At 43.5% G+C, this 14,797-nt stretch overlaps 1 protein-coding gene across 2 annotated transcripts in view; it reads left to right on the forward strand.

Annotated features, from left to right (window-relative positions):
- Window positions 1–14,797, forward strand: part of LOC116062114 (metabotropic glutamate receptor 4-like) — a 219,031-nt gene that overhangs the window by 53,656 nt on the left and 150,578 nt on the right. For both annotated transcript variants that reach the window (XM_036007991.1, XM_036007990.1), the window contains exon 2: window positions 3,246–4,245. In XM_036007991.1, coding sequence (XP_035863884.1) covers window positions 3,712–4,245 — 534 coding nt within the window. In that variant the 5' untranslated portion in view covers window positions 3,246–3,711. The remainder of the gene's footprint in view (window positions 1–3,245; window positions 4,246–14,797) is intronic.

Below are 14,797 nucleotides of genomic sequence, written 5' to 3' on the forward strand. Positions count from 1 at the left end.
ATGCTTAATTTCAAGTGGTATTGACTTTTTAAGAGAATATAATGACCTGAAATCACTGCTTACTCTGTGCTCACCCACATATTTACCTTCCCTTTCATTCAAACCAATTTAAAAGTGCAAAACATGTTGTTAATGAACCGAGAATTGTTGAGATGCTAACTGGTGAGATGGCTTTATCGACTATTTACCGTTGAAAATCTGATTAATTTGCCCGACAATGTAAACAGACTTTAATAGTGATTTATTTCACTTTAATGAATGTTTCCCACTCACTCAACCATGTGGAAAGCACACAAATAATGCAGAAAAAAAGGCATCCTTGTCTTGTAAATCCTACAGTAGTCACACTCCAGTAAATACTATATTCAAAAGTATATTCCATGGCAATGTGTGATTTCATTTTAGAGAAACCCTTAGTGGAGCACACCCTACAGCTCTGTCAGCCATCAGTGTGGCAGTGCACACAGCAGCGGGGGACTGTGGTCGAGTGCAGAGGAAGCTGGAGTTCCTCCTCGTTGAAGTGAGAGGACATGGTCGCTGTGTGGATTCTGCAATTTCCCCAAAGCTCCGCTTTCTGCAGACAGCTGATGTTTATCTGATCTGCCCATCTGGGCCTTGTGACTAAACATCTGGTAGGGCTGCCACTGTGCACACAGCGTTTCAGAGTGATGACAGTGAAGGTGCACTGCTGTCCACCCCTTCCAAAAAGATTTTGAGAGGCAGGGAGGACTTCATCTCTCAGATGTCGAGGCTTATTCTTAAAACGTGACTCAATTACCAGAGTCTCCCCCAGCACTATAAACATATATCTTGTTTTGTTCAGCAGCTCACTGCAATTATCCTGATTGTAGTTTGTAATCACAATGATGAAGGATAAGATGATTTCAAATAAGAAGCAAATTCCTTGCCTGCAGCTCTTCTCCTTAATTTCCAGGCTGAGATTATGATCTTGTTAAAAATTATCAAACAACATTATTAAAGTGCCCATATTATGAAAAAATCACTTTTTCTGGGATTTAGGGTGTTCTTTTGTGTCTCTGGTGCTTCCACACACATACAAACTTTGAAAAAAATCCATCCATGCTGTTTAGAGTGAGATACAGTTTCTGAATGTGTCCTGACTTCAGTCTCTGGGTGAGCTGTTCAAAATCGGCACGGCTTGTGACGTCACAAGCCGAAACGAGCAGGCTAACCGCAACCATTAGCTCGTTAGCATGCTAATGCTAATGCTAACGCTAGCATGCTACCTCGTTCTCAATAGCAAAGCACTGCTACAACACACACAAGTTCACCATAATCTACAAAAGAACTACTTACATGTGCGCCCTCATTTAGAAGTCTCCCAGCTAATCCTGCCTTGTAAGTGACCGAAGTTGTAGAAACAGCCTGTCTTTTACTGTCTATGGAGCTAGCTAGCTGACATGATCTACATCTAAGCATGCTAACGCTACGAGCTAATGGTTGCGGTTAGCCTGCTCGTTTCGGCTTGTGACGTCACAAGCCGTGCCGATTTTGAACAGCTCACCCAGAGACTGAAGGCAGGACACATTCAGAAACTGTATCTCACTCTAAACAGCATGGGTGGATTTTTTTCAAAATTTGTATGTGTGTGGAAGCACCAGAGACACAACATAACACCCCAAATCCCAGAAAAAGTGATTTTTTCATAATATGGGCACTTTAACAAAATGCTCACAAAGAGAAATGCAATCGTCAAATTAAAAAGCTATTTTCGGGCCACCCATGCTGCAAATATTTAAAAAAGTAAAAGCACAGAGGGCTCTGGAGAATCATTATGGTCCATACAACATGGGCTATTTTCCATCTATATGATGCTTTTGTAATGGTGGCAGGTGTCGCTCCATCATCATTACCCAGGCACCGCTTTGGCCAGCAGTTTCCTTTCCTACCTGTTTCTCGGTTTACAACCTCTAACAAAAGGCCAAGCCTGCATTGCCACCCTTCCCTCATCCTACTCTTCGAGGCTTTCCCCTGGATGGGATGTTTTGCCGCCACTGGTAGGCCTTCATCCATTATGGATGCTGTGTTTTAGAGGGATGATCCGTGCAGGATGATATAAATATCTCCTTTTGGATGCCAGCAGGATAGGAGAAGCTGCCTAAGACAGGCCACTGTGTAGTTTAAGAGCAGGGAATCTTTATTATTTGATTTGATGTCCAAAGTAAAAGAAAGCAAAGAAGCATGTGACTGGCAAACGGCAACGCTGTCTTTAATTCATGAGTCGTGGCAAATCTCTTGACACCTCCACTTCAAAGAGATAGTTCTACAAATAACTACTCAACATTAGAGAAACAAGATGCAATTACTGCCAGCTACCTCCATCCCCATTAAAATAATATAAAAAATATTACTGCTCTACAGTGATGGGTTTGACAGCTGCCACAAGGTAGCACTAGTTTCTGGTCCTGAGTGAGTTTTTGCCCTCTGTGTCCTCCGTTACAGGATGCACCACGGCGGGAGGCTGTATGTTAGCATACGAAAGCAGCATGAAGTAAAGCCTGACAGATATGTGTGTGAGATGGTAAATTGAGAGAGAGAGAGAGAGAGAGAGAGAGAGAGATGGCTGTAGACTGTGTCCAGATCCTCTGTACGCACGCACGCATTAACACTATTGATACAAGGGGTAGGTGAGACTATGAGGGATCACATGTGCAAAGTGCAGATGTGTTCATAACCCGAGGAATATTGTTTCTTTGATTATCAGAATCCCATGCTCTTAATTTAGCACTATATTTCATAACCTTTTGGTTAAAGCCTCTGGAGAGGATCTACATGAGCAGAGCAGTGTGCGGTTATAAAGTGTATGGAACGGTGCCAAGCAGCAGTGAATCAGTTATGCTCAAGGCACATAGAAATAATTCATTGCGGTGCACTGAAAGCAGACGAGGCATGGGTGCAACACAGAACAGATTTCCTGTGTGTAGAGTGCTGGGTCCAGGTATTATTTCTGCTTGAATGGTAGGATCCAGGAAATTGGTTTGGATCTCTGTCTAATGCAAATGTGCTGTGCAGTTCTGAATATGATATCAATTAAAATATGGAGAGCATGACATAGTGTGTCTGTGTTGGAGACTAATACAAGGAAAACCTCCGGCATAAAAACATCTACTGTTGATCAGATCAATGCGGTTCCATTTCATCTTTCACTTTTCATTTTTATAGGAAATACAGTTACTCTTTCTGTTGATTCCTTAGTGTCTAACACCTCTCCTCTCTTTTTTCAGGAGCCTGCCGTAGAATCCACTGGGTCGTCTTGTGACGTTCTGCCTGCTTGAAGAAGAGCGCTAAATGCACCCGAGTGACCCGGGAGAAGCAGAGAAAAGAGGCTCACTTTCCACCTTTGTTCTTGCCTTATGTTACCTTGTCTCAGCTCACCCCTGTGCTGTTTAGTTACTGCATGTAGCCAACACTTCCAGGTGCAGCAAAAGAGTGAAACACAAAGAGGAAAGAAGAAAGAGATAAAGAGAGCGAGGCTGCATAATTAGTATTACTGAGTTTGTGTCAGAGCTAGAGACCATGAGAAGAGACTTCTGAAAACAACTGTGCTCTGAAAAACATTGCGGCTAACCTTCAGGACATTTGTATGTGTGTGTGTGTGTGTGTATGTGTGTGTGGGAGTATATGTGTGCACAACTCTTTCATTTTCAAAGGACTTGACTTTGTATTTGAATGCGGATTTAGCCTTTCATTATGACTCTGCAAGGAGGCTTTGAGAGAGCGTGGACTGGCTGCAACAGAGGTGTCTTCTGCTGGGTGTTGCTGCTGCCTTGTTATTTCGTGATTGCCTTGGCAGCCAAACCCAAAATGCCAGGCCACACACACCTCAATTCCATACGTATTGATGGGGACATATCTCTGGGTGGGCTGTTCCCAGTGCATGCAAGGGGAAACGATGGCAAAGCCTGTGGGGAGTTGAAGAAGGAGAAAGGGATCCATAGGCTGGAGGCCATGTTATTTGCCCTGGATCGTATCAATAATGACAATGAGCTGCTGCCTAATATCACTCTGGGGGCACGCATCCTGGACACCTGCTCCCGGGACACCCATGCTCTGGAGCAGTCGCTGACATTTGTTCAGGCGCTGATTGAGAAAGATTCAACTGATGTCAAGTGTCTCAGCGGAGGGCCGCCCATCATCACTAAGCCTGAAAGAGTGGTGGGAGTGATTGGTGCATCTGCCAGCTCCGTGTCAATCATGGTAGCCAACATTTTGCGTCTCTTCAAGGTCAGTTTCTCCCACAGCATCTACTTCTTACTTTACTTTTTCTTTAATATCTTTCTAATCATGGTTGCAGTGCACGGATGGATATATTAAAGAATTCCCTACAGGATATTTCTGGAGATCAGACTTTCAGTTGAAAACATATAACCATAAAGGCAAACTTTGAATTTTAATCTGACAACATGTCAATATTACCACACTGGAAGCAAAGTTTACTTTAACGGAATAAATATGCATGCACAAACACATCTCATTCAGCATTTCCCAGTCTGTGTTTTATTGCTTTTCTTTTGACCTTTTTTATTTTTCTCGGAAGCTTAAATCACATTAGTTTCAAACATTTTTTCCCCCACTGTCCAGAAAACTACGTGCTGATCGTTACAGCACAATTCTCCTCACTAATGACATTAATTTGCCAAGAGTCCTTAGTGTTGCCTTCTTCTAATTAATTCAAGGAAGCCATGCACGGCACCATGAGCTCATGGCACTGCTATTGAATATAGTGCATAAAATGAGCATCTGCATTGTGTTGGCTCAGTGGATGCACATTTTATGTGCAAATGGGAGGAACACATAAACAATATATGACAGGACTTTTGTAAAACCTGCTCAGTGCTGTCAAACCAAACTACAGGTCACAACTGAGCTAATGAGCATAAGGACTGTGTCAAAACAGGTTGTCTTTTTTTTTCTTCTTTTTTTTTTAAATAATATCCCAATATTCATGCCAGACTAGCTCCAGTAAGAAGATGGTGGATATGTATTGTAACCCTTGTTCTACAAACACAAGTGAGGGCCTTATTGTGCTCCTAGGGCTTGATGGACTTGTTTTTTTTTCGATTCTACTGCATGAATGCCCAGTTATGAATCTATTTAACCCTATAAAGGCTAAGCATAAAGTATATAATGGCCTTACACTTCCTGTTCCTCATCCAAATAGCTTTTGGCGACGTGGCAGAGAACACGGCTAGAGCTTTCATTGCTGTTCAAATAGCAAGAATTACAATATGTATGCCATTGTTCTATTCACACAGGATTCATCTTTTAAAGGGGGCCTATAGAAGATGAAGCCTGAATTCCCTGCTGTTACATTGATTGAACAATGTCTAAACTTGCCTGCCGCCATTCTGGGGCCAACTAGTCTCGCATTGCCAGACCTTCCTCCACAGCGCTGCAGAGGAGGGTCTGGCTAGTCCACACAATATTCCAGGATGGGAGAAAACGTGCTCTGGTTTATTGGCATTTCTTTAAACCAATCATCATCGTCTTGGGTGGCGCTAAGCGCCGGATGGAGCAACAGTTGTTCTGCAAAATAGTCTCTGGAAGGAACTTGTTTTGGTGGAACGTGTAAGTGCAAGAGAAAACTCAGATTGGACAGATAGTCTAGCTAGCTGTCTGGATTTACCCTGCAGAGACCAGAGAAGCAGTTAACCATAGTCCTCATAAATCCATCGGAGTTTAGAATGCCAACACAAAGAAAGTGGAAGGTGAGGGACATATGGCCGTAAACGAGGGACCTCCGGCGGCACCGGAACAATCCTGTAAATGAAATGTCGTCGATATAGACTAGGGGCAAACCAACTGCTCAGCAGAGGGCAAGAGGGTGGATATTACAACACATCACAAGCCTGATTGATGTGTCACAAATCAGCCAGAGTACATGCTGCATTCCTACATCCTTGCTGTGCTTTTAGAAAGTGATGGATGAACTACATAACACAAGGCTGGCATCAGGATACAGCCATCACAAACCATAGCCCTTAACATCCACGTCTTCTTCTAGTGCCGTGCTTAGATCTGTCACACAACTTTCACCGTCAGGGGAAAGCACATTCTTATTATTCTGAGCAAAAAGGAGGTTGGTGACATATCTCACACAGTGACTGTGTCATCCTCAGCACTGTATGCCACATGCTAACATTTTCTCTGGCTGCACATGACTGTTTTATATATGGACTAAGGCTATGTTTAGACAGAAACGATCTGAAGAGGAAACGCAAAAGTGGCTCACTTTTTATTCCGCGTTTAGATGAGAGTTTTGGGGGGGAAATCTGCGTGCATATGGTGACGCAAAAGTGTGTGAAATTCGATGTAGTATGCACACCAGGCGGCTAGGTGGCACTGCCACACAACACCACCAAGGCTGCGTGCCTACGTAGAACCTTCCTTCTACTTCTCTCCTTAGTAGCGCGAAACCAAAACATGTCGAAGCGAACAACAAAAGCTTGTCTGGAAAGACGAGGAGGTGGGGTTCATCAGACATGTTTGTCTGATGATGACCGGCAGAGTCGACCGTGATAAGCCACAGCACAGCACCCACGGGAGCACTACCAATATCCTGAGCCTCGCAGCCCTTCAGCCGCTGCTTGAGAGCGAGAGGCAGCGGGCAGAGGAGGGTGAAGCAGATCCTCCTCTGCGGGCTGCCACTCACTCTCTCTCTTTCTCTTCATTCCCAACATTGTAGCCTACTCTGGCTCAAATGAATAGCCTACATATGGTCATCGAACTATAACAACCTTATCCACATTGTGGAAATAATTAAAATATTGAGCCATTACATTGAAAATCTTTTAGATAACAGGAGCCTATAATTTCTGTAGCCTACTCCGTAACAACAGACTACCTGGACGCCTTTTTCTCGTCTCTCTCCACACCTCTGTCTTCAGACTTTTGCGTTTTTACCCTTTAGACGGTAACGCGAGAGTGGAGCGTTTTTAAGATTTCCACTCTGGAGGGTGGTTTCACTTTTTTGCGTTTTTAAGCTCCAAAAACGCCGTCACCGTATAAACGAAAGGCACATCCGATAAAATATTTTTTCGTTTTCCACCGCGAGCGTCATCGTGTAAACAGGGCCTAAGTATGTGTGAGATGTTTCCACAGCAGGCCATCAACAACAACCGTTCCACAATCAGCCTTTCTGCTCAAGCAGAGGGTGTGGGAGACAGCAACACTGCTCAGAAAGTCTCAACACCTTTAAGTCTCTTCTTAGCACAGAGCACAGGGAGGAAAAGAACACATAAAACACATCACCCAAAAGTGAGAAATAAACTACCGAAAGCAGAAGACATGGGTTGCAGAAAAAAAGAGTCCACATACAGGACTCATGACAGTGATAAGCATGTATCTAGAGAGGCCCAAAACCCAACCCCAAATGTTCCACCAAACAAGACTGTTAATGCTGCCAGCTTCCTTGTGGAGGGCACATGAAATCGCCAGAGGGGCATGTCCACTCACAGGCTTGTGAGATGTCTTCACACAGCTAATTGGCAAGCCTCTGTTTGGGCAGGATTTTGCAAATGAGTTGAGTGTTCCAAATAGCATGCCAGATCTTGCAGTGGGAACAAATTATTTAGTTTTTTTTATCTAAAGGGCATTGAGCTGCTTCATCCAAAAATGAAACCATTTTGTGTGAGTATAGTGCTACTCAGATTCTGATAGGCCAAACAGCTGAGATGGACTGAAAGAGTACACAAGTTATTCTCCCTCTGAGCTGAGGTCAGAGCAAGCAGAAATCCTTTTTTTTTGATAGACAATGGCCTTAAAAGGTATCTGCCCAGTGGGCTTGAACAGGATGCTTGAGAGGGCCTTGAGCACGACAGCCAAATCCCACTGAGGGACAGAGGAGAATGCTACAGGATGCTGTCACTTCACTTCAAGCAGGAAACACTATTTCAAAAGATGGTTACTAAAAAAACTACTTTTCTCCAAACCAATCATGGCAACAGACAACAGACACATACATGTTATTATTTGGAACTGACAATCAAGTCTGTAGCAGACGGAAAAAGGAAACGCAAGAGGTTGTGCCTCAATATCTTAACCTACAGTGTAAGTATCTTGGATGGTCACGTAAGCATTGACGGGCTTGTACCATTGTCTGGTACAATCCTAGAATCTCCAGTCTGTCCGTGACAGTGATGTAAGCACTGAGAGGTATTGGGAGCAGCCGTTAGCTCAGCATGTTCTGCATATCACAGCGCTGCAGCAGAATAACCATGAGCTGCTCCTGTCTGACTCTCTGAATCAGCAGTGGGATCAGATGGAAGGAGGGACAAGCGTTAGAACAGGTTTTTAGGTAACAGTATGTGCAAATGTATCCACCTCCAATGGTGGATTGTCATTGGCTAACGGGCGGAAACAAATATCACAGGGTGTTGAATCTCTACATGAACAACTTACAACATTCTAGCTTTTAAAAATATGTGTGTGGTTTCACCCTGGCTTGTATTTTTCTTTCTTTCTTTTAAATTCTTTCTTTGTTCAGTGTTGGTTTTCATAATGTTACAGTAGATAGCATTAATTACCAGTCACAACACTGGTGGCGACCTTTCTTAAAACATTGTTCTTTAGATTTTCACTCCTGTAGTTTTTCAAATAAATATTGTAGTGAACTGGGAAGCTTTAAAAGCCTTTAATCGACTTATCTTCTGTTCTGCACTTGACAGGCAGAACGATTTTTCATGAGTCACACCGATAGGGAAACAAGAAACCATGTAAATGTGATTTGTCTGGGCCCGAAAGGGGCCCTAGGTGAAAAGAATAATACTGGGTTGAATATTTTTAAATAATATTAATACTTCACAAGTCACAAGATGATATTGCATATGCAGGATGTAGGGCTAGGTACCGAATTCAAGACTTTTTAGGCACCGACTGAACTAAAAAGTATTTAAACTAAAGTATTGAGTATCGAAAAATGCCTTGTCATTCAATACCCAATTTCAATACGTAAGGAGTAAATCGCATCAGCGTCAGTGATAATAACAACCTATACCTGTAATTTCCCTTGCAGGATTAATAAAGTATAAGATAACAAATAATAACAAAATACTATTTGAATTGTAAGAAACCACCCCGCTGCAATTACATGGACTCCTCTGTGCTTGCCATAAGAATATTGATTAATAGGTAAAGCTGAGGGGGTACTCTCGCACGGCATGGCCCAGCTCGGCATGTACCGGCTCTTTTCTCCATCATTTAAGTCACATAAAACCATAACTAGGAATTCCTTGAGTGACAGGGAGGGTTCCACTGCTCACCACTTCCATCTAATGATGGGCTTGGCTTCTTTCAAACTTTCATATTTCCTTTCCTCACCTGAACTGCTAGATTGAAACAAAAGTCAGAATGATGATGATGATGATGATGATGATGATGATGATGATGATGATGATGATGATGGTGAGCCTTTTTTTTGTGTGCATATAATACTGTTTCTAGATTGTTCTGAATTGTCTACAAAACAAGGATTGAAGCTTTGATAAGCTCTTATGAGGTGTTAGGGTTAGTTTGATCAGTAGTCTGGATCAACAGAAGTACATTTCCAAGATAATTGCCTGACATCCGGCATGTGTCCCTCGGCTTCTGCTCTCTATGTGTTGCCGTGTTCAAACTTGGTTCGCTTCGGGAAACAACAACAAACTACGAGCTAGCAAGCTACACGCCAAAAATGGGAAGTTTGGAAGAAAATTTGGATCGTGCAACAAGGCAGGCCTGCTTGGTTCTTTTGGAGAATGACTGTAAAGATTTACAAAGAGTATTTTTACAGCATTTACTATCTAACAGGGAGGTTTTGGGACCTATTGGGGAGGATTGCAGTGGACGAAGTTACACACGGTGATACACTGGTGAGAGAAAATTAGGTTTAACTATGTATCCGGCTAATTTATTTAGCTCACGTTACTGTATTGTGTAAGCAGTTCATTTCTTTTAAAGGAGAATTCCGGCCAATTTTTACGTTAATCTTGATCACTATAGTAACGTGAGTACTTTCGATAGAAAAAACCCGGACCCGAATCAGTGCAGGCAACACGGAGTAGCTGCAGCTACGTACTACAAGCGTCCCCTGAGCTAAAACGGCAGTTGTCTGGGCAAGTTTTAGAGTGCCTTTGTGCCTCTTAACAGACACACAATGCAATTAATATGTCTGTGCCACATGAACAGGGCCCTTACGTGCCAACGAGATGTGTTTTCAACTCAGACATTGTTTAAATTCACCTACCCTGGTCCCTGTCTCGATCCTGCCGGTAGCTAGCTTGCCCTGCTAGCTGTTAGCCGTTAGCTGCTAACTGCCGTGCGGTGAGTGTATTCAGACAGGCTTCTGTGATAATCATCCCAATAACAATCCACGGAGTGGCGGTGGTGTGGCTATGTCCTCCAGAGGACAGATCATGTCACGTCTTGAAGTTTATTCCCCCCTAAAAAAAACAGTAGTAGTAGCAGACGTTTTTGTAAAAATAGGCTAACGATTGTGTCATAACCTCGCAGGCAGTTTAGACTTACATTAGCTGTTTAAGTTTAATTACTAATGTTAACTAGCATTTTAGTTAGCAATAATTAGCCTGTGTCCATGTTATCTCCTTACATATACCTACACTCTCCGTCTCTGCAAGATTGGGAATGATTGAGATTTCTCTTGGCACAGCTACCAGAAGACTTCCAACTTTCAGACACGTTGCTCACGTCACATTTACATCGTTTCTCTCAGTTGGAGGCTGCGCAGTAACGCTCAGCGCTCACCGGAAAGGTGCTTCTAAAGGCCTTCACTGGTCTCCGTCCAGAGCAACGGGATCTGTTGGTCCATTCTTATATACATTCTATGTGTGCAAGTTACATAGTCACCGATATGGTCATAACCACTACAGTGCTCAATTACCTATTTTTTAGGGGGAAATAATCTAAATGTTACGTTGCGAAGGCATGATCTGTCCTATGCAGGACATCCACCAGACCACCGGACGCTCGGGGGATTTTTGTTGGCTGCGGGAGGGGGACGAAGGCTGCTTGCCTGCAAAGGGAACTAGCTACCACACAGATCGACACTGACAAGCCTCCTACTCACCAACACCAGATCGATCACACACAAAATGGATGAGCTACAAATACACACGGAACTGCTGCGTGGTGATTTTTTACAAAACCCTGGCTGAACACATTTATCACGGACGGCAGCTAACAGCTAGCAGCTAACAGGTCAAGCTATCCACCGGCAGGATCAAGACAGGGTAGGTGAATTTAAACAATGTCTGAGTTGAAAACGCATCTTGTTGACACGAAAGGGCCCTGTTCATGTGGCTCAGACATATTAATTGCATTTTGTGTCTGTTAAGAGGCACAAAGGCACTCTAAAACTTGCCCCGACAACTGCCGTTTTAGCTCAGGGGACGCTTGTAGCGATCAAGATTAATGTAAAAATTGGCCGGAATTCTCCTTTAATATTGTATGTGGCATTTTCTTTTGCGGAGTGCAAATGTTCCACCAAAACAAGTTCCTTCCTGAGACCATTTTGCAGAGCCAGCATCGCTGTGTCCGGAGCTTAGCGCCGCCCAGGACGATTGTGATTGGTTTAAAGAAATGCAAACAACCCAGAGCGTTTTTTTTCTCCTATCCCAGAATGTATGTGTGGTGTAGCCAGACCTTACTCCACAGTGCTGTGGCGATAGGGCTGTTAACGACATGCTGTTAACTCTGCTTGCCATCCTTATGAGGGAAATAATTTGTTTCCTGGCTGTTACTGGCTTCATGCTTGCAATTGTTTTACAGCTCCTTACTTTTGGGCTTTTTCCTTATCCTCACAGTTAGTGGCTAAGGGCGAAGTGTTTGCTCAGCACTTCAGAGCAGGCAGGATTCCGTCCCAATGGTGTGTCATGAATATTTTACTAAGTTATTATGTAATTTACGCCCAGGGATTGGGGTTGAAAGCTCCCTCTCTGCATCCCCGTCATCACTAGGTTCAGCTATTGGTCTGTTCTCATCAGTTGGGTTTTTATTCTGCTACATAAGCAGAGCAAAGTGCACCAGCCCTTGTGGTAATAAATGGCTGGTTGCTTATGATACTCAAGACAGAGTGAGTGTAATTAAAGCCTCAGGCTTTACATCTTACATCACTGAAAACAGCTAACCCTGACTGGCTTGAGGGATATTGCTGCAGCGGTCAGAAACTGCAGGAGCATGCACTGTGTTTCAGGTATCGAAGTTGACTTGCTGAGACAAGCATAAGCGTTCAGACAAAGAGGGGGGTAGTCTGGGCAAATTCCGCACGGCAACTCTCTAAATTAGGTTCAAGCAGGCACAGTCAGTCTGCAGGACTAAGTCTTTCCTGTGTGGAGGAGTGAGCTTGGAACTGTGGAGGCAGATGGAGTGAGGAGAGCAGAGGTGGTAGCTAGGTATATGCTGAGCAGAAAGAAGAAGGTTAACTAGTTGCCTGTTGTGCTGTCTGTGAAGAAGAGACCTTGCATCCGCCTCACTCTTCCCTCATTAGAAACAGAGGCAGAGGCCCTTGGGCACAGTGCCTTACTCCCCCTCAACATTACACTGTGTTGAGGCAGTGCTCTTATTTGATTACCCCATCAGCCTACAGAGAAGAAACGCTGAAAGCTTTAAAGGATATGCACGCATCTGTTTTTTTACTTTCACTTGTTCATGGTCAATCTAGCCATTAGGGTAAACATCACTTTGAGATAATTTCAGACCTGTATAAAAGTTTAGCAGCAGGTTGTGTGTGAAATGTTGCTGTGAATCTACACACTGTAGATGAAGTCCACTGTTTTGTTAAGGCCTGACTAGTTGTTAGCCATAAAACATAAAGTTATGTTTAATGTGTTAGCAAACAGTTGCCTATTTACACATCGCATGCAGACACAGAGCAACATTAGCATCATTTGGAGCAGAGTTTACTGGTGACATAACAAATGCAAGTCCAATATTCACACTTCTTTTATCCCAGTTTGGGGAAATGTGTGTCTATTTAGCTGCTAAATGCTCCACTATCTTCACCAGCTAGTTAATTTACTCTGCTGTTTTGTACTGATTAGGCATACAGTGTTTTCCAAGTTTTTTTGTGTTTTTTGTTGCTTTTTGCTGAAAACAGTTGCCTGTTGCTCATGTCCAGCAGTTGATGAAAGCGATAAGACTTAATCAAAACAGTAAAGTTTCATGCCCTTAAACCAAAACACTGAACTGAAAAATGCTAAAACGCTTCATAAAGCTGGATGAGACGAGTTCTTCACGGCACGCAACCCCTTGCACATTACAAAGTCATTACAATATCGAAGAGTGCAGCTTTAAATTGTACGATGTCTTCTAACTTAACGGACAAGTGGACTCCATTAGAAGTCTGATGGCTTTATGACTGCAAAGGTTCAACCACCTGACCTTTTAAGAAGTTACAGTGTGGTCAGATGTCCCCTAACTCACAATAATCACAACATAAGTAGGGCACATTTTGAAGTAATTATTGTTGTTCAATGGGACTTAAGTTCCTTAGAGCAGTGGTTCTCAAACTTTTTCACATCAAGGACCCCTAAACTGACACAAATTAGACCACAGACCCCCATCTGATAAGACTTTGTCCCTGATAGAATTTTTGCTTTTAAGGCAGCTACACACCGGGCCGATAATCGGCCCTTGGACAGTCTGGCGAGGTCGGTGACTCGAGTCTGTTGGGTGTGTTCTGTGCCGTCGTCCATCCGAGGGGCCGTTGGCCTTCATTTTGGCCGACCTGACATGCTCAGTTGGAGACAGGGCAGTTGGGACTCACCCGGAAACGGCGAGCGGAATGAGCGTGACTAAGCCTCTCAAAATCTGACGAAAATCTTTTAAACTGACCTTTGTTGATCTGAAATGAAGACAGATTCAGCAACTGCATGGCCTATTTCTCGCTTAAAATGTTTTCAGAAACACATTTCAGTGAACTATTTTAGTACAATATGAGATCGTATTCTGAACAAGCCGCCATAACAGTCTGTCTTTGAATTTCCGGAGAAAACAAACCTATGTGACGCGTTCGTCTAATCAGCTGCCGGTTTTCATTGTTGGGCGACGATACAGATTAGCGCCGCCTGCTGTTATGGAGACGTATTACGTCTCGTCGCTTTGGTGTGTTCCGAGGCACTATTTTTTACCAACTCGGGGAGACTGATCAGTCCAACTGCCTTTTCTGCCAACGGTCGGCCGTCTGGTTGGTCTGTAACTGCCTTTAGATGTTTTATTACAGAAAGTGAATGAAACCCATCAGCAGAATAGTCATACAATCTGTCATTGTGTTACTTATGGATGAAATTATAGTGAAAATAAATGATTTACCTTTTTGTTGGGGACCCCCTGGAACTCCTTCAAGGCCCCTGGGGGTCCCAGGACCCCACTGCCTGAGAGTGTAGTACAGCTAGATGCTACACTCTGAATTGTTAGTGCTTTTTCACAGCTGGACAGTGCTCCCAAGGTGTGCACTGTCACCTTCACAGAGCCTCAACAAGGAACTGTTTGGTAATTGAAGAGAGAGAGAGGTCCGGACAGGAGAATTGATTCTGCGCTCAGTCCCATTCTGTGCTAAGTGTAATTTGGTGCACACTACACTACATTAATTCACGCAACGCATTCCCTGAAACCCACACCTGGATAGTCAGTCCAACACTAGTCTACTATATCTGCTACGTTCCACTTCTGGGATTGCTCCGTTGCCGCAGAAAATTCCACCGGATTTCAGTATTTTCGGCCGGATGTCCGTTACCTTACGCTTTCTTTGTGTTGGAATTTTAAAGTGCCCATATTATGAAAA

This window comes from Sander lucioperca, chromosome 12 (genome assembly GCF_008315115.2).
Source record: "Sander lucioperca isolate FBNREF2018 chromosome 12, SLUC_FBN_1.2, whole genome shotgun sequence".
NCBI classification, from domain to species: Eukaryota; Metazoa; Chordata; class Actinopteri; order Perciformes; family Percidae; genus Sander; species Sander lucioperca.